At 39.1% G+C, this 20,528-nt stretch overlaps 1 protein-coding gene across 1 annotated transcript in view; it reads left to right on the top strand.

Moving 5' to 3' along the window:
* The window catches only part of CACNA2D3 (calcium voltage-gated channel auxiliary subunit alpha2delta 3), a 776,451-nt gene that overhangs the window by 533,904 nt on the left and 222,019 nt on the right, over positions 1–20,528 (top strand). Inside the window, exon 14 of the mRNA XM_074344645.1 lies at positions 17,456–17,473. Within this exon, the coding sequence (XP_074200746.1) occupies positions 17,456–17,473 (18 nt within the window). The remainder of the gene's footprint in view (positions 1–17,455; positions 17,474–20,528) is intronic.

The raw sequence follows: 20,528 nt of genomic DNA, 5'->3' as shown, positions 1-20,528 counted from the left end.
CTTTACTCTGATAGGCAGTGGGTACAGAAATAAATGTGTTCCCTGGTAGACATGTGGGGCTTCCTGACCAGCCCAACATGAGTCAGAGAAGATGGTTCTAAACAAAGCTCTCCCATACTGTGATAAATGCCTATGGTCCCATGATACACTGTAGGAAGGGTGGCACTTGGGCTGTTTGCCCAGAACGTGGCAGGTATGCAGCTCTGTCCTTACAGGTAGAAGTCCATGTTGGACCCTCCCATATGTTGGGGTGAAGTGCCTGGAGCCACAGACCTGCTTCTATCCCAAAGCTAATATGAGCAGTACTGTCAACCTTAGCATTAGGTGATAATGGGCTTTGTGCTGGATGAATTGGTAGAGATCATGCTTACTGCTGTCACAAACTTGCTTTGTGAAAAACACATGGCTTTTCTGGACCTCTAAAATAACGTGGTTGAACTGAATGGCTATCTTTTTTTTTCTTAATTAGCAAAGCTCTTTTATTCAAATAAAATCTTAACAGCCATCATATATAAAATAAAGAGCAGTGTTGATTAAATTGGAGTCAGGGGTGCCTGTTACTCAGTCTCTCTGGCTCATAGAATTTGGGGACTCCACAGAGCAGAGTTCATGAACCACTGGTATAGGTGGTTGATAATATGTTGTCTTAGTGAATCGGGTGTCTTTGGCTGTGATAGAAATCCAGCTTAGCCAGATTTGTGTGATTAAGGAGAATCTACTGAAGCATAAAACTGAAATGTTAAAGTGTAGATATTTTCAGGCATGGCTGGATCTAGGTGCCCAAATGCAGTCAGGAATCTGCCTCTTGCCATCTCTTGGCTTTGGTTTCCTCTGTGTAGCTTTACTCTCAGGTGACACTCCCCCTCCCTTTGGGGTGTTGAGACTGCCACCAACAGCTCCATGTTTATATCCTTCTAGTGGAGCCCCTTCCCCTCAAAAGAAATAAATCTTTTTCCTTATGGTTCTAGCTAAGACCCTGGTGCTGACTCTCATGGCTTCAGTCCTGTGTTATCTCTGCTTGAACCAGTCACAGTGGTCAACAGGATACAACATGCTGATTCACCAGGTGTGAGTCACATGTCTGCCTATGGATTTGGAGGAGGGTGGAGTCAGCCCCAGTCCTATAAGACCTGAGTGTAGGGGATGGGTTTTGTTTCACAGGCAAATAAAGTGCTTATTATCAAAAGAAAGGGCAAATTCTGTTCAGGCGAAAAGCAGCTGTTCTCTCCATCTCCCTTCCAGCCTATAAATCAGAGCAAATCCTGCTACTTTTCTTCTGCATTTGTGGAGATTTTGTTCAAGTCTGGTGATAGAAGACTTGTGCCTCTGTGAAGAATAAAAACTGATGTTTGTTTAAAGGCAAAAAGGACTGGCAGGGGGTGTAGGGAAACAGAGGACAAGATGACAGAAAATATAAAATGCCAACCCATCTCAAACATTCTAAGTTCAGTCATCTTTCTAGGACAGAAGTGAATCAATTATTTTTGTCCTGTTATTATAAACACTTGTTTCACACCCTGGTATATCCTGTGCTGATATCTCCTTGGCTAAAGTGGGAGCCAAGACTCTACCAAGCTTTAGTCCTCTACTTTCTGTGCTCTTTGCAGCTGTTTGGGAAGAGTTTTTTAAGTTTGTGCTTCAACCAAGTCTTGCATAAATGCCCAGAATTCATGGCTGATTGAGCTACTTGAGCTTTTGCAAATATAGACATTGAGGATCTATCTTTGCTAAAGATTTAACAGTGAGATGATTTTGGCTGTGTGATCCATGAGTACCAAACCCTGACCTCAAGTGTCTTCCTAAGAGAAGCAGGATTACTGGAGCCAGATCATTAGTTTGGTGATAATGGGACCAAAGCCTCATACAGCCCTGAACTAGAACCCTGGTGAATGTGGTGGCATCACATTTGGGACTTCTGTCTAGATCAGGGTGTATGTCACTTTGCAGAGAAAGCTGCCACTGCCACATACACTAATTTTTTCAAGTCACTCTCACGAGGTACAGTTTACTCTTCTGGAAAACAAGGATCATGATATTTATCTTCTGTTGCTATTGTTGCTTATTGAACACCCCCAAACAGTGTTGTGAAACAACTATTTTCACACGCTCACAAATGAGATGGCAGGAATCTGGACGGGGAACATCAAGCCTGGCTTACCTCTAAAACCACAACATCTGGGGTCCTAGCTATGAAGACCCAGAGGTAAGTGACTTGATGACTGGGCACCAGATCACCTGAAGGCATCTTTATTCACATGTCAGATAGTTAATACTGGCACGCGTGCACGCGTGCACACACACTCACACATACACATATACACATTCCTTTTTTTGTCTTCTGTAGAAGTTTGTGTAAGATTGCTGAATTTCTCCTTGAATATTATTAGAATTCATTAATGAAAACATTTGGGCCTGGGGCTTCCTTTGTGGGAAAGTTTTAAATTCCAAATTAATTTTATTTATAGATGTAAAACATCTTAGATTTTGTATTTCTTACATCAATTTTGCTCACTGGTATTTTAAGGAATTTTTTCACTTCATCTGAGTTGTTGGATTTATTGGCATAAGTATGTTCCTGATATTCTCTTATTCTTTTAAGGTATTTAGGATCTACAATGACATTCCCTCTTTTGTTCCTGATACTGGCAGTTAGTTACCAATCTGGCTATATATTTTTCAATTTTGGGGGTATATTCAAAGAACCAGACTTTGGTTTCACCCAGCTTTACTCTTTTGTTTGTCTTTTTTCTGTTGCATTGATTTTTGCTCTTAGTTTTTAGTTTTTAAGTTTTCCTCTCATTATATTCTGTTTAATTTGGTCTTTTTTCTAGTTTCTTTCTTGGTGAAATTTTGACCATTTGACTATTCTCTTTTTCTATTATAAGCATTTAAAGCTATATATTTCTGTTTCTCTCTAAGAGCTGCTTTAGCCACATCTCACAACTTCTGATATGTTGTGTTCTTATTTTTACTCAGTTCAAAATATTTTCTAATGCCACTTGTGATTTGGGAATTTTGTGACTCATGGGTTACTTAGAAGTGTGTTATTTTCAAATACCTCTAGATTTTATTAGTTATATTATTGTTACAAATTCTAATTTGATTCTCTTGTATTCAGAGAATATATCCTATGATTTCAGTAATTTTGTTTCTTGACACTTGTTTTATAGTCCAGCATATGGACTTTCTTGGTGACTGTTTCACAGGTACTTGAAAAGAATGTGTATACTGCAGTTATTGTGCATATTGTTCTAAAAAAATCAATTGGATGAAATCGGTTGAAATTGTGTTGTTCAGGTCTTCTATATATTTAGTAATTTTCTGTCTAGTTGTTTTTACCAATTACATAGAGAAGTACTGAAATCACCAAAGAAAATTCTAAGTTTATCTGTTTCATTTTTTGATTCTGCTCATTTTTGTGTCACATATTTTGAGCTCTAGTATTAGGAGTATGCACAATATCTTGATGAACTGACCATTTTATTACTATGAAATATTTTTGTTTATCTCTCATATTTCTTGTCCTAAGTCTGTTTTGTTTGATATTAATATAGCTTCCCCAATGTCCTTGTGATTATTGTTTTGTTGTATGTATTTCCATTCTTTTACCTTTGCCCTCATACCTTTTTATTTAAAGTGTACTTTTTGTAGACAAAATATAGTCGGATCTTTTTTCTCTTTTCAGCCAGCCTGGCAATCTCTACTTTTTAATTGGTTTGTTTAATCCATTTACATTTACTGTAGTTATCTTATTGTTTGGTTTAAATACACCATATTTTTGTAAATACCCATCTACTCTGTTGTTTTTATTTTCTTCTTATTTAACCCTACCATATTGTTATAAATAAATGTATGTGTTACACACACACACACACACACACACACAAATACCCTTATATTTTTCTCCCTTATTTGGTGTCCTTTTGAATTGAGTGTTTCAAATGCTATTTTATCTCCACTGTTGGCCTATTAACTGTACCTCTTAGTTGTGCCTTTTGAGTGGTTGTTCTAGTGTAACAGTTTGCATCTTCAACTTCTCAGGGTCTACCCTCTTTATAATGGAAGCAACTTACAACAGTATACTGCCACGCCCCCTCCCATTCTGTGTGCTACTATTTTGATACTTTTTACTCCCACATATATTATAAACCCCACACTATACATTATTTTCATTTTGCTTAAAACAGTTAATTAAAAAGTGAGAAAAAATCTCATATTTACCCACATATTTTCCATTTCTGGTGCTATTTATTTTTTTGTATAGATTTCAAGCTTCCATCTGGAATCATTTTACTTCCCCTGAAGAGCATCCTTTAATTTTTTTTCTAAAGATCAACTCTGCTGGCAGTGAATTCTCTCAGAATTTTTTGTTACTGTTGTTTGAAAACATTTTATTTCACCATCTTTTGGAGAGATATTTTCACGGGATAAAGAATTCTAAGTTTACATTTTTTTCTTACAGTACTTTAAAGCAATTGTTCTATTATAATCTGGCTTGCACTGTTTCTGATGAGAAGTTAGTAATAATTCTTACCTTTGATGCCCTATACCTATGTGCTTTTATTTTTTGGTTGCTTTTATTATTTTGTTGTTATAATTGGTTTTCAGCAATTTTATTATAATGTGCTTTGGTATTTTGTGTGTATGTGTGTGTATTTATCTTGCTTCAGGTTAATTGAGCTTCCTAGATTGGTGTGTTTATCAATTTTATAAATTTTATCAAGTTTATATTTTCCAATTACATGATTTCTAGGTATATTTCTACTGATTGTTTTTCCTCTTAAGAGTCACACCTTTTTTGTTTCCATAACTATTAATTTTTTATTAGACATTAAGCATAATGACAGCATGATAGTGGCATTATGTTATTGAGTTTCTGGATTTTGTTGTCTTCCTTTAAAGAGTATTAAGTTGTGTTCTGACAGTTAGCTAATTTACTTATGTATCAGCTTAGTCCTTTAAACACTTGTTTTTAAACTTTGGTTGGCAGATACAGTGTATCTTTCACTCTAAGTCTAGTTTAGTTCTTATGCTAGGCACAATATTTCTGGGATTCGTACTGAATGTCCCAGGTGTTTAACAAGCTATTCTGTTCTGGCTGGTTGGGACTTGTAAATTCCCCGCCATTTTTGAGGTCCAATAGATTTTTTTGGCTTATAGCTTTATTGTAGTTCCCCTCTCCTACCCCCTGTAATTGTGCTTTTCCCAGCCTCATGAAGTCTTCCCTTAGCTCATTTCAGTATTAAATCAAAGACTCAAGAGGCTCTCTCTGTACATTTCGGAACTCTTTCTTTGTATAGCTTTTTCTCTCTAGTGCTCTACCGTGCAAATTCCAGGCACCTGAGCCTCTATAAACTTTGATTAATTCCTCTTCAATTCAGTGCAACTACCAGGTTCTGCTTGGCCTTATCATCTCTGCTCTGGGGTCTTGTAAATGCCTCCATGTCAAGTATTAAAGTGATCATGAATGTCACCTTATGTTTTGCCTTCTTTTAGGAAGCAAATTCCGTGCTGATTACTGATCAATATCAAAGGACATTTGTTTCTTTTTTGTATTCTATCCAGTTATTTAGTTGTTTGTGTTAGGAGGAATAATCCAGTACTAGCTATTCTAATGTGACCACAGTAGAAATTTAGAAATAAAAGATGATAATGATGGTTAGTTTGTTTTATCTTTGAGATTATTTAATTATATTATTCTATTTGATAATTCATATTCAAGATTTAAAATATTTTGGATTTAGATTAATTTTACCAGAGAATAATGCTTACCTTTTTTAAAAAAAAATTTTAGGACAGTGGCAATTTATTGATATGATATTGAGATAATTTTTATTTAAGTGTGATACTATACTAAATCGATTTAATTGTGAGACAGCCCTCTTTTATGCTTCTTTTTCCCTTTCTTGATTATATCACCTCATTTTTGTATTTAATGTGAATGGCAACATTTTATAGCTCAGGTTTTGGATTCTTCTAGTTCTTAAAGGTAAACCTCTGAAGTATATTGGCCTCTTTGATATTTGGGCCCAAGTGTCACTGATAAGACCTGACTTTCCTAACGAAGACAAAAAAAGTTCTGTAAAATGACAAAATGAAAGTCACTAGGAAATAAAGATATTCAATAATAGTTACTCTGTTTTATGATTTAATTGTAAATTAATCAAAACTTTAAGAAAAATTCCACTGGAAATATACATGAACTTCAATAGTATAGAAACATATGTTTGGGAAAATGTGTTTGAAGGATTGCCAAGCCCCAGATTTGGGGGACAGGAAGCAAAGTGTATTTTGAGAGATTAGCAGTCCCATCATATTAATAGACCTCTATGATGAAAATAAGTCTGAAGTAGTGTGGTAGTCAGTGTGTCACAGGCTTCAGTGGAAGACAAAGTTGTCTTCTATTCTACTGGCGAGTAGATCACTTCATTTTTATTTTTACTTCATATTTCCTGCATTATTCATTAATAGATTAAGTTTTTAGAAAAAGATTAATTGGATTAATTGACTTGTTAACCTTACTGGGTCAGAAAACAGGATTTGGGGTCAATCTCAGTTTTTCCATCTTTAGAATGTAGATGATTGTATTTGACCCCTAGAGTTGTCATGGGAATTTTTCATGCAGATGCATTTAGAGTCCTTAGCTCCCGGCCTGGTTTAGTATAAGCATTCAGTATGTGCAGACTCTCATTGTTCATAAATAGGATCCAGTCTTGACTTGAAAAGTGCTTGGATGCAAAAAAGAGAAATAATATTATTAACACGAAGCTTTAGCCTTTCTTTCTCTCTTCTGATGAATATAAAATATATGCACTGATGGGCCACGGTGAAAACAGTCTGTAAAAGAAGGAAATGTTCATAGCTTTTTCAAAGAAAAGAACTTCTCATAGACTAGAATCATAGAGCCAGAAGTTTCCTTTAGGATATTCTAATTGAGAACATCAACAGAGGATTGTCTGTCACCCGCAGCTCACATTTTTACCCTTGACTATCTACTTAATGTGTCCACTTCTGTGAGATACAGGCTTGACGGATGAAAGGACTGTATAGTCTCTTGCTTTTACTTAACAGCTTATTAAGTTTTTAATAGGTGGCAGGAAATGGAAGGAGCAAGTTGAACCTTTGAGATAGAGATAGGCTATTTCTATCAGTGAAATGTGTAACTTACCAGATTGGCCACTAAAAAACATAGCACTGACATGGCCCATCCTTTGTGAGTATGCAGAACGCTTGTTTACGTTTATTTCTGGCCCCATTGATTTCTTTTTTATGTCAAATGCTGTCAGTATATTCTTTCCATTGCAGACCTGGAGGGTAACTGGAGATTCATTAATTTTGCAGTTAACAAAGTATATGTGTTAAGGGGAGGCCATCTTTCTTGGGGGCCCAGTATTTCTAGTTAAGTTGCTGCACAGATTTCTTTGTGGTTCAACAGTTTGACAGATCCCTGCAAATTCTCTTGAAGACATCTGTTGATTGAAGTAATGGTTTCATTGGCGACTCTTGAGTTTTCATTAATTTTCCTCTGAGGGTTGTGTGTGTGTGTGTGTGTGTGTGTGTGTGTGTGTGTGTGTGTCTCCTTCGGTGGGAGGGTGGGAACCCAATCATCTATTTTGGAGGGTTTCAAGTTCTTTGGCTTCCCATCTCCCCTGGTAAGGCCTTTCTTTGAGGGCCATTCTGGTCATTGCTGACCCTTCTGGTTCTCTGAGTCTATAACCTGCCAAACGGGATATCTGTTTTTAGACATCAAGGCCCATGTCTCTCCCAGGTGGCTGCAGATCCAGGTGATGGGAGGCTGAAAGTAAGTATCAGGACCTTCCTCTGTTGCGCCTGTTGGTACTTCTCTTCGTACATCCCTTTCCTCCCCCAATCTTCTCAGTACAGTGTCTCCTTATATGGCCCTGAGTTGGCTCCACATTCAGAGTCTCAGAGGAATTACATGACATGCATAAATTATGAAACATTTTTGCAAATTAAGTTTTAATTAAAACCAGCAGCTTAGAGTATCCAACTGGAAGCAGTCACAATGTTGAAAAGTGACACTGGTAGGGTGGGAGTTCAGGAGAAGGTCTGAGTGGGTTTGCATCCTGTTCAGATATTTCTAAAATGAATCCTGCAGAAAAGAGCTTCCTTCCCTATCAGATCCTCCTTAATCTACACTGATCCCTGGACTGCCATGTAGACCAAAGTGGTTTCCAGGCAGGAAATACAAACACATCATGGTGGTAGTTTTATCTGGACTTTGCCAAATTTCCCTTTGATTCTACCAACCCTGTGTTCTCACAGGGAACCTGCAGGACCTTTTGCTCCCCAACACTGCCAGAACTCCAGATAATTTTTCAGCAAGATGACCACCCAAAGTAAGGCTGAAGAATGACAATTTTAATTGGAAACGTATTTTTCTGATACAAAGCAGAGTTCAAGCCTGATGAGAAATGACTTCTTATTGTGAGAATTTTCAGAACATTATAATGAGCAAAATGTCTGGGGCTTTCCCCCAGCCAATAGTCCTCAGCTATATGTAATGTGAGAATTGTTCTGCTCTGCCCATTAATAATCCACATTTTCCAGCATCCAAAAAAAAGCCTGCCATCAAGTGAATAATTTATGCAGGCTTGCCTTTCATCTAGGAAGAGCTCTACCACTGCAAAAAAAAGACACTAGATTTTTTCATTCAGAGTTCAGTTTTAAAAATCTGACCCTTAGTTATCAGTCTACATCTTTTCTACTAAATAACCTGGGATGCTAGTCTGCAGTGGGTAGGACAGTGTTCTCTGGAGATCTGCAATGTAGTGAGCCCTGTGGCCCTTCGGGCATTTTGAAGTTTAATATCCTCTCTGCCTTTTAACTCATTTGGACCAAGGAAAAGACTCATCCATATAACCTGTATTTTTAAATTACTGAGAGATTTTTAAAAGATGATACTTAGGATTGATTTCGAGTGGTGAAACAGACATTGGGAAGATAGCATCCTGGTCAGAGTATAAATCAGGACAACTTTCCTTGAGGACCCTTGAGACTGAAATATGTAATGCCCTTTGATCAATAACTCAACCTCTTGAAAAGTTGAGAATGTATGCAAAAATTTTACTACAAGAATGTTTATTACAGCTTCATCCATGTTATTGACAAGGTAAATACAGTCTAGAGAGCTAATAATAGGGAATTCAATAAGTAATGTTTTTATATTCAAATAATTGAATAATTGACATTAACTGAAATATTAGCATCATCAGTGGCTTTAAATGTCTTCTTTTGCTTATCTTTGATATCTACTTTTCTGTAAGAAGTTTGCATTGCTTGTGTGACTTTTTAAAAAGAAACATTTTAAACGACATAAAAGGGTCCTTCTTTCAAAACTTTTTTTGTCTCTAAATATACTGTTGGAAAAAGAAGTTAAAGTTCCATCTGTTTCCCAAAATATATGTTGAGAAATCACTATTAAATTATATATGGTCAGGCAAGATAATATCCAAACTGATAAAAACAATACAATTTGGAATACATAGATACCATTCTCTCCATGATCTTTCCAACAGGATTTTATTTTATTTTATTTTTAAGTACCCATATATATATAAATAGGATATGAAGGGAAAATTGGAATGGGTACTTAAATTATTTTAAAGTCGTAAAGTTAGTTATGTTTATCTTCTTTTATTGATCCTATCTTTGTTCTTGTCTTCCACTCTGCAAGGTTATCTATCTCCACCCCTGCTCCTACACTTTCCTCCTCATCCTCCTTCACCACCACCATGACAAGGAATTAGATAAAACCATGGGGCTGGGGATGGTTGCCTCAGTTAGGGATTGTAGAAGGAGCAACGGGGTGTCCACATTTAAGGAGCCAGAGAAGGAATATGGAGCAGTGGAATAAACTGATGCTCTTGTGAAAGCCAGGGAAGGAGGAAAATGGCACAAAGAGACATCCTTCTATCTTCTGACATATAAGATTATCATAAAGGCCAGAGGAGCTTCTGGACTCTGGAGAAATACGATGCCTTGTATGTTTGTAAGGAAATTTCAGGCATACCTTTAGAAATCTCTTGAGGGAATTACTGCTGAGTATTTTTGAAGGTGAGCAAACTGTATGGAAATATTTCGATGAATTTTTTGATTTGTGCCAGTAAAATCTAGTTGAAAGTATCCATGGTCTGTACCTAGAGATGGCCAACTGCAAGTATCTTTGGGAGCTATGAGAAAAACTCAGTTCACTCAGGATGTCATACTGAGCTGGAAGCCTCTAGAAAGTAAGTCCCATGAATTGACATGGGCTTCAATGACACCATTGGTGCTGAATTCAGTTCGTCTCAGTGCTCTGCCTTCCCTGGTGCTGGCTGTACTCTCAGACACCATTTGATGATCTGTCCCCACTAAGTGCATCCTCTCAGACTCTAGTTGAGAGAGGAAAGAGAAGAGGGGAGAGAGGAGGGAGCTGTATGATATTTGGCTACTTCTGTAAAATTCCTGATTAGGTTAGGTTAGGTCACTTGTCCACCCTAAGCCAATTGCTCGGGCCAGTAACAAATCAATTGGCTCAGGTCTGGGCACTGCCCACATCATGGGGCTTGGAGTAGAATCTTACCCAGAGTATGGGTACTACTGTGAAAGAAGGAGTTGATGGTGAGAGCAAAAAGACACATGTCCACTGTAAGAGTCACACATTGTCTAATGCAACTTATTCAAGCCTTATATCCACTGTGAAGAAGTGATGGCTCATTGAGAAGAATTGTGATCTCAGATCAGTGGGTAGTCTTACATGTGAGAAATCCTGAGCTCAGAGATGATGTATTGTTGCTCAAGTCCTCATGGCTCATAAGGGGTAGAGGTGGGATTGGAAACCTGGTCTACTAAATTCTAAGGCTGGCCTGCCTTCCTTTTCCTTTTCTTCTTTCTTTGTTTTACTTTCTTTTCTTCCTCTCTCCCTCCATTTTCCCCTCCTTAATTCCTTATTCCTTCCTTCGCTCCTTTCTTCTTTCCCTTCCTCTTTTCTTCCCTTCCTCCTTCCTTCCCTTCATTCTTTCTTTTTCTTTCCTTATTACTTCCCTCTCTTCCTTCAACAAATACTCTTTACTGAATTTTTACCAAGGGCCAAGTACAGTACAAGTCTAGTTCCTGGCAGTACAACAACAAATAAATTGTTCCTTCATATGGCCCCTAGATGGATCTTGAGTACTTATGTGAAGAGGTAGTTAAAAACTAAACAAGAAGATTACAGAATGCAATGAATGCTAAGACAGGAATAAACAAGATGATGTCACAGAAAGATACATGGAGTTGAGATAAGAACTCCTGTCATAGGAAGTGCCTTTAGAGCTAAAATCTGACAAATGGGTAGGAATCAGTGAGGCGGAGACTCTGGAGGGTGTCAAGGGAATTGACATAGGTGGGACAGCATCAGCCAATCAGAGAAAATAGTCACACAAAGGCTTTGAGGCAAGCGAGGCTTGGACAATAGAACCAGCAAAACATCAGGCTTATAGTCTTAGATAGTTCTGGATGCAGTATAGAGGAAGGACTGTGGGAAAAAAATGAAACTGAAGAGATGGATGAACAATGATGGTGGCTTGGCGTGGTGTGGCAGAAGTGGATGGATGTGGACAGAACTGCCATCGCTGGATCTTAGCTCATCTGAGACCTTCCCCTCCTGGCATAGGTTTTGGAGTGTGAGCCAATTAACAGAACTTCCTCTGGTATATGGAGGAGTAGGAATCTTTACCCATGCTTAATGAAGAAGAATGAAAGATTATAAATGCAAACATGCACAGGAAAAAAAAATGAACACAGGGAACCTCGGCAGCAAACAGGGGTTTATCGCTCATTCATAAGGCCTGAGGCAAAGGGCCAGTTTTACAAATGGAATAAACATATGTAGACCAGGCTTTTTGTTGTTGTTTTATACTGTTGGCAGGAAAATGCTTTGTGTTCCATTTGGTCTTTACATATTTTATAGTGAATGTGTTGTTTTGACCAATAGATCTTTAATTGAGTTTCTTTTTGAAAAAGAGTTCATTCAACTCTGGAAGTTCGTTGAGCTAGAGTGATGGATGTCCTATCAGTTGCCCCTGTGACTGTGTGGAAGTCTGAGGTAGAAATGAAGTAAATGAGAAAAGTTAAGACAAAAATACTCCCTTCTCCTCGGTGTAGGAACTGTCTCTTTTTGACACACCTTTACTTAACATCAGAGACTCAAAGCATGCTTAAATCTCTTCCACTGCCCCTGTAGCTCCTTCCAGCTCTTTTTCCCTGGACCACCTCAGCACCTCTGACTGGTACCCCACAATTGCCCCACAATTCAGTCCCTGGACACATGTGCTCTTCTACTTGCACTTACTTCCTGGGTAACCTTGTCTGCATGTTGACAGTGACCGTGCAACCTCTGCCTGCAAGTCTAGGAGACATCCTAAAATTGTCAGTTTTAGACAAAACTGAAATCTGTGGGTTTTTTTTTTCTCTCAAATATGCTTCTTTTGTAGTATTCCTCTTCTCAGAAAATGGAAGCTCCATTTTTGCATTTACCTGGGCCAAAAGACTTAGATGCATCCTTGATGTCTGGCTTTCTCATGTTATCATCCAGTCTGTCATCTTTTCTCTTGAATAGATCTAGGGTCAGACCACCGCCTGCCATATCTTCTGCCAGCTCTTTGGTCCAGCTCTCCATCATCTCTCATCCAGGTTATTCAATAATCTTCTCACTGGCCTCGCTTCTCAAATACTATCTTTACTGCTCTCTGGCTATGTGAGCTTGTAGTTTCATGCACAACTGGGATAAGAGTAGAACTTACCTAATAAGGTTTCTGTGAGTTATCAATAAATTAGTATGGGTAAAGCACTTAGAATGGTTGATAGTGTGTCGTAGCTATATTATAACTTCCTGTCATTATTGCTGTCCTCAAAATCCCAGCCTGTGGTTTCCATCCAAAATAACCTTACAGTCCAGAATGACTACTAAAGCAACTGCTACCTTCCTGGCAGCAGGATGGAAGGAGTCCTTTTAAGGATGTTATCTGGGAAAGCCACATCCATGGATATCTCATTGACCATGACTGAATCACTTTGCCATATCAAGCTCTAATAGGCTCATTTAGCTGAGCCTGGCTGAAAGTTGGGTTGCTGTTACCAAAAAAGAAGGGCAGAATGGCATTTACTGCACCTAGCAGCAACTATGTTGTGAATAAGAGGTATGTGACATTATGAGGCCATGTGATGAGGACATGTGATTGATATGAGAGGCCAGACAGGGCTTATTTGACACCATGACAACTGACCAGTGAAGTAGGTGTTTGCTGGACAAGGAAGGAGGAGTATAAGGGAACATTCCAAGATGAGGGAAGAATAAGTGTGTCAGTGACAGGAGAGGACATGATAAATATTTATGCTACACCATACATCACATACCACATGCTGAGAAGTGTGGCAGGCTGGATTCTCTGTTCTCCCTCTAGACTATCACATATGGGGTGCTGCCAGGATTTCTCATTCCCTGTTCTTCCTATGGGGGATTCCCTGATGGAATCCTTCAGGAGCTCGGATTGGTGCTAGCTCCCTTGGTCTGCACAAGAGGCAGCACCTTGAGCCTGACAGTTAAAGCATAGGTGGGGGCTGCATTGATTTGACTTTCAGCTCCAGCATTTCCTGCCTGGATGACCTTGGTGAGGTACTTAGCCGTTCTAAATAATCTCTGTTTCCTCCTCTGTAATCTCAAGATGATACTGATATACAACCCAGAGGTCCACTGTGAGGACCATGATTGCTCAAGATGGTAAAGTGCTTAGCTAAGTCCCTGGTCCATTGAGAGTGGTAACTCAGGAGTGGCTGCTTCTTTTATTGTTGTGGCCTTCATCTCCATCACTCTCTTGAATGACACATTCTCAGTCTTTCCAAGTTTGAATTTGGTGTCCCATGAATGCATTCTATACCTAGAAATTTTCCCTAAGAATATGCAAGCCCACAGGGTACTACAACTTCTTTCTTTCTTTGCCCTTCTTTTAAAAAAGTGACTGGAGGGTATGTAGTTGCATATAGAGCCATACAATCTGAGGGCATTAGGCCTGAAGGAATCTGAAGCTGCCTGTGCAGACTCTGAGGTAGTAAGTGGGGAAACAGACTCAGGGAGGTGGAGCCCAGCAGACAATGCCTGACACGGTGGCTTTGAAGAAGAAGAGGTCTTTAAGGAATAGAAGTCACCTTGCCTCAGGCCGAGTGTTGATGGGAAGTTCCCGTACTGGTTTTATGCACACCCATGGGTCAGTGAGACAATCTGCATATCTGCAGAAGTCTGTACCAGGCATATGGAAATCTGAGGATTTTATATCTGGCAGAGATATTTCTTTTTCTTTTGAAAGCCTTTAGCTTGGTTTAGCAACGTGGTATGTATGTTTGTGGGGGTGTAGATTCCAGTCAGCTACTCAAGTTGTCTTTCCCTGGCATCCACCTTAGGTGTACCCTAGTAATAAGGTACCTTCTTTTAACCAGGTAAGCACCAGTTATAGTCACAGCTTAGAGAACGTCATGGAGACTTCCGTACAGGGCAGATACCCTCATGCCCTCATGGAGCTCGTGATCTAGCAGGGGAGACATTAAACAAATAACTTATATAGAAATTATAGATGTACTCAGAACTAACACAGAAAAGGTGCAATAAAACCTTTCTATTCTATATTTTTGAGCCCACAACAGACATTGCTAATTGGTTATAGCATTCTTTTCAACAAAACTCAGACATAATTTCAGAATCCTTCTCAACACAATGCTATAATATTCCATTAATAATCAGTCAGGTTTGGCTTTTGAGGCTACCCTTATTGGCCATCCAAGAATGGGCCCATTCCTCAGCCCTCTCTTTACCATCTGCACCCTGGCCAAAGTCTGGAAGGCACGTGCCTCAAAACTCCAACCAGAGGCCGGGGTGGGGGGGTACCTAATGTCCAGCTGGTCTGGCTCCCAGTTCAGGGCTCTACACATCCTTTGTGAATGTCAGGTGAGCCATGTGTCATCAGGAGAGCCTACTCCCAAGCAGTAGCATCTTTGGCTGCCAGTGATCCCATCTAAATTTGTTATGTTCTATTCTGAGACTCCTTCTTCGCGGTCCAACGTGTGTAGGGCATTGCAAGCTGTAATTTATGTTATTTAAAAGCTTTGATAGGAAAGTTGCTCTTTGTTCTCATGAGTTATTTCTTGAGGAAAATATATGTTTTGTGGAGATCTTGAGGGCAAACTTAAACTGAGGACATCACCACAAGGCCTGGTCTCTCATTTTCCTTCCCAGGATTTCGTATCATGTGCTTAAATGGGTGAGTGAAAAAGAGGTGTTTCTTGCTCCACCAATATAAAACTGAGAGAGAGACAGAGAGGGACAGAGGAAGGAAGGGCATCTCTCCTTTCAAGAGGCCTGTCAAGTCTCACAGTTTGTGCAGGACTTAACTTTGGTATTTATTTTAACTCATCAAGCAATTATAATTCTCATGGCTCCCTGATGCATTTCATACAACATAAGCTGTGATTCAACACAAATGCTTTCCTGAGGAAACATATATTTGTCATTCCATTAATGTTCTTGTCTCCAAGGTTTCTTTTCCATTGTATGAAAAGATGTTTAATATTTAAGAGACTCTTCTTTAAGTGATTCCTCCTTTTAGGCTCAATTTCTCACCCCTTGATACATTTCTTTTCTACACTCTTGAGAAGCACTGGAAAAACACATAAGCTTCCCTTTTAGTAGTGGCAGCTAAAACTAGGAGGAAAGAATCAGAAAAACATGCTTGTATTCCTGTCTTCTTAAATTGGGAGACCTTTTGGCATAAAAGTGCTCAGAAATTGATTGTTGGGAAGTTGGGGTCTGCCCTTCTTGAACATTCTCCATGACCATTCTAGAGAAGTCTTTGAGATCCAGGACACCTTGTTGGTTTGGGTTTATTCCTTCTACCCTTGGTTGGGCTCCATCCAAAGGGCAGAATCTTATGACAGGTTCAAGAAAGCCCTAGCCTTAGTGTCTGTGAAGAGAGAGCATTCTATGCAAGGAGAAAAGAACGAGAAATTCAGAAGATTCAAATGAGGACCATAGGATGCCTGGTTTAGTTATCTAAAACTAGTTATACCAAAGTTAAGTCCTGCACAGATTGTGAGATTTGACAGGTCTCTTGAAAGGAGAGATGCCCTTCCTTTCTCTCTCTCTCTTTAGTGCATCTTCTAGCACTTTCAATGCTATAAACTCTGGAGATACAGAGAGAGTTTGTAGTCACACTTCCCAAGTGTTTGTGGCCTTTATTAATATGTGAGTTGAGCTGAGTTTGTGCGTTCTAAAGTCAGGTAACCCAGCTCTTTAATTTATTATCTATGGTATATTGTATAATTGCATAACCTCTAAATGCCGTTCTATTGGTCATATGTAAAGTGGGGATACTAAGGGTACTTAGTGTTGGGTTGTGATTTAGTGGAGTGATGCAAATAAAGGGCTTAGCACAGTGCTTGGTGACAAGTTCACAATAAATTTTAGTCTCTATGAAAAGTAAGTCTTGAAAATGATGTAATTCTTAGATTTGATATTTAGTATATGGATAATGTTAATTCCATTCCAGATTAGAAAAATGATTTTCAAAGCACTGCTTGCTGTAATGGCAATCACAAACACTGTGGCATTAAACCGCAGCCTAGTAGTCTCAATGTAGAAAAATAGACAAATATGTCTTGTAAATATTCATCTTTTTCTACATACCTATAACTTCAATTCCTTTCCTGTGCCATTGGGAAAACTATTATGTCTTATATTATGGGTTGACTGACTGCCTTTTCATTGCTCTTAGACTATCAGCCTTGTTTGCATAATGCATAAATCCTTGTGCATGCTTCCTTAACTACCAATAAAGGAAACAGTAAAACAAGAAAAAATGACTTTAAAAACAGAACATCCTTTGAATGGTCTTACTTTTATGTACAGTAGAGTTTCTCAGCTTTGGCACAAATGACATATGGGCTGGATAATTCTTGCTTGTGGGGGCTGTCCTGTGCATTATAGAATGTTTAGCCACAATAACTCTTGCTCTCTCCCATTCCCCTAGTTTTGACAGCTCCAGATGTCTCCAGACAGTCCTTCCACAGGGGGATCTTTTGGTGTACAGGAAGAAGGAGCTCAGTTTTGGTAGTGTGTGCTTTGGGCCAAATGACAGAAGAACCTCAGGTCTAACTTCGCAGGAGGTGATGGAACTAACTGGGCATTGTGATTCTCAAAGCACTTGCTGTCAGATTCTCAGCTGATCTACTGATGCTACCGATTCAGATAGCAGGTGGAATAATCAACACTGTAGCTTTATATAGGAAAATGACTTGGCTTTAGTTTTTATTTCCCTCTCTTTCTCTCATTTTGATCTTTCCATTTGCCAAAGACAGCCAAATGAAGTTTTACAGTTAATCTTAACTGCTTATGTAATGATTTTTTTTTCTTTTTTCCCCTTTTCAGCTCCCTCAGGCACAAAAGGTAAACTCTTTTCCATCACATTCCTGTCATCCCCAGAACTCACAAGTTGTGCATGTCTCCATGCTCTTGTGCATTCAGCACTGCTCATGACCAGTGAAATGGTTTTCCTCTTATGACTTCAGAAGCCTGAAGTTGGGCAGGAGCAGAAAGGCCAACAGACTTAGCTGCCCACTATCCCCTTGCCACGTTAGTCCCACCAAAAAGCCCTATTGTGGCCGGTGGTTTGGGGTGGGAGATGGGGTGGGAAGTCTATACCTAACCATTTTGCTAATAATTCTCAAATAATAAGTCAAGAATAAGTTGGCACATTCCTTCAAACATAGCATTTCGGGTCTCCCCTGGAATACTTTCTTAGGGAGACAGATAATATGAATAATTAGTAAGGCCCAGTAACCATGTTTAGATTCTGGTCTCTTAAGCTAAATCCCTGCAACTCTCCTTGTGTTTTATTAATTGCAAAATCAACAATTTCTTTGCTGTCTCATTGCCCATACCACCCAAAGAACATTAGAGCAGAGTTCTTGCCAAAGGTCATACCCTTTCACTGGTCCTCATTAACTGTCTAGGATGATCTGGTTCCACTGTCTAGAATGTTCTCTGTCCAGAACGATTCCATGTGGTTGAAGTGCTGGCTTTGCTGTATTGTCCTCATGGCCTGTCATTGTATCCTAACAATCCTAAGGACAGTTATAGCATAAAACATGTCAGGTGATGCCTGCTGCATTGTTCTTGTGTATTTCACAAACACAAGCAAGAGTTTCAGAAGATACAGCAATTTCTGGGGCCCAAATGTGAGCTGGTTTTGTTCAAGAGTTGACGTAGGGCACCACCCCTGAATTTAAGCAGTGCCTCCTAAACTCTCTGGTTTAGAGCAGAGATGGTTTGGGGTTTTTTCTTGCTGAAAGAGATAGCACAACTGCTCTACAAAAGACAGTCTGTTCAGACCATATGGACAACCAGGGGCCTAGAAATCATTACACAATTACTCAAATATATTCGAGATATTTAAACAAGGCAAGACATGCTAGTGTATGACTTGGCTTGTGGTAATGTTTGATTACACTTCAGTGCCATCACAAAAGGACTGGACACTTCATTAAAAGTTCAAGTATTTGAGTAGAGCAACAGCTTCCAGGGTGAATATATGGTCAGGATTCCAGATTATCTGGAAGGCTCAGCTTCTTTGATAGGCCATGCTTGTTTAATTGCCCATATTTGAAAATTTTTGGGAGAGTGACAAACTCAGTGCCGAAAAATGGACTGACCTCAACTTACTGGCATTTTTTCATCAAATTTCCACTGATGCATATACAAAAGCATTCTGTTGTAAAAAGATTCCTTATGAATTTGAGGTGCCATAAGCCATGGAATTTTTAAACAAAGTTCAAAACAAACCAACACAGAATATGGTAAGAACAAATGTTGCTGGGCTGTATGATTCTTTAATAGCACTTAGCTCATCACACTCTTTCCTTCTATCATCATATCTTGACTCACATCACATGCCCTGCAAAGTGAAGCACTTATTGTGATCATAGAAAGCTCAGAATTGAGGAAGATGATTCAGTGGCTTTCCTTGTCCCCAAAAGATGTTCTGCAGCCCTAGATGATAAAGATTATCCTTGTCTCCCATTCCTCACCATGGCTTTAAATTGTCTTCTTTCTATTAAAATAGGGAAAGGTACTTACCTTAAAAAAAAATTAAGAGCTTGTGTGAAATGATTTCAGAACTCTCTGGGTGGTTTCTGGGCAATTTAGCTCTTTGGAAAAGGAGTTTGACTATAAACCTCAGGTATCTAGGCTGGAAGATGAGGGGAGTTGAGGAGTGGCATGTTGCAGACTGGAGGCATTCTCCCTCAGGGCCACTAGTCTTAGTTGGGGATATATGAGCATCCCTGTCCCTCATGGTCTTTCTCTTCCCCTCCCCAATGTTACCGAAGGCTTTTGCTAGAAGGTTAAGGTTCTTACAAGCATCAGTTCCCCTCAAATATATTGTCTCGGTGCGTGACCAACAAAGAAATATGATGGGTTCCATTCCAGCCTTTATCCGCTTGTGACCCTGAGCAAGTCTCTTAACCTCTTTAAGCCTAAAGATTCTTGTTTATTTAACAAGAATGAGAGACCGACTTTCCAGTTTTGTCATGAGAGTCATTTCTCTCACTTGCACCTAGCATAGAGCCTAACATATGCTGGACACTCATAAAATTTAGAGTTCCTATTACCATTGACTTAGCTTGGCCCCTGAGGCTCTAAAGACAGCAGTCAGACATGATATGGTAGTCTGGGACTTCCATGGTGTTTTGTGGTCCTGACTTAAGCCTAATTAATAATCACGATTTGACAAAATAGCCCAGAAGAAATGTGACACTCCTCCTGTTTCAGTAAAAACTCTGTGCATCATCCACCTGTACCTTCTATGTGGAGTCAGAAAGAAATGAAGGTTGGACTTGAAACCCCAACAAAGCAAAAGGCTTTCAGAAACAATTGTTCTTCCCAAAGCCTTTGTCATTGCCCATAGATTTCACCCATCCATGGACATAATTATAATGAGTCCCTTCCAAACGCACGAGTTTGTTGTTCTGGGGGTAAAAGGGAGACATCTCCAGCTGCTCTGCCTTTGGCCTGTTTTTCACATGAGATCATGAGTGCATACATTGGACCATATGGTGTCTGCATTTGCGCTGTGTTTTTGTTGGAATCGCTATGTATCATCTGTAACTGTTTTCTCTATAAATATTTTAAATAGTTATGACTCTGTAAACATGCTTATTTTAATCTCTTGGCTGATCTACAACTAAAAATGTCCTATTTGAGTATCGCTCTTATGTGTATCAGTCATTAATGATTGTTGTCTATAAGTTTTCATTTTTAGGATTCTAACATTTTGAAGGTCTTCCAAAACTGCTCTTCTAGCCCTTATGGCTATTTTTCTAGGACAACGATTTGTGAAAAAAAATGTTTTGTTTTGTTTGTCCTGTGATTCTTAACCACTTCTGAGATAATTTCTAGAGTCTATGAATTTCCATTCCTGATATAAAGATGGGGTAGTGCTAAC

Source organism: Camelus bactrianus, chromosome 17 (genome assembly GCF_048773025.1).
Source record: "Camelus bactrianus isolate YW-2024 breed Bactrian camel chromosome 17, ASM4877302v1, whole genome shotgun sequence".
NCBI classification, from domain to species: domain Eukaryota; kingdom Metazoa; phylum Chordata; class Mammalia; order Artiodactyla; family Camelidae; genus Camelus; species Camelus bactrianus.
This window is presented reverse-complemented; position numbering and strand designations above follow the sequence as displayed.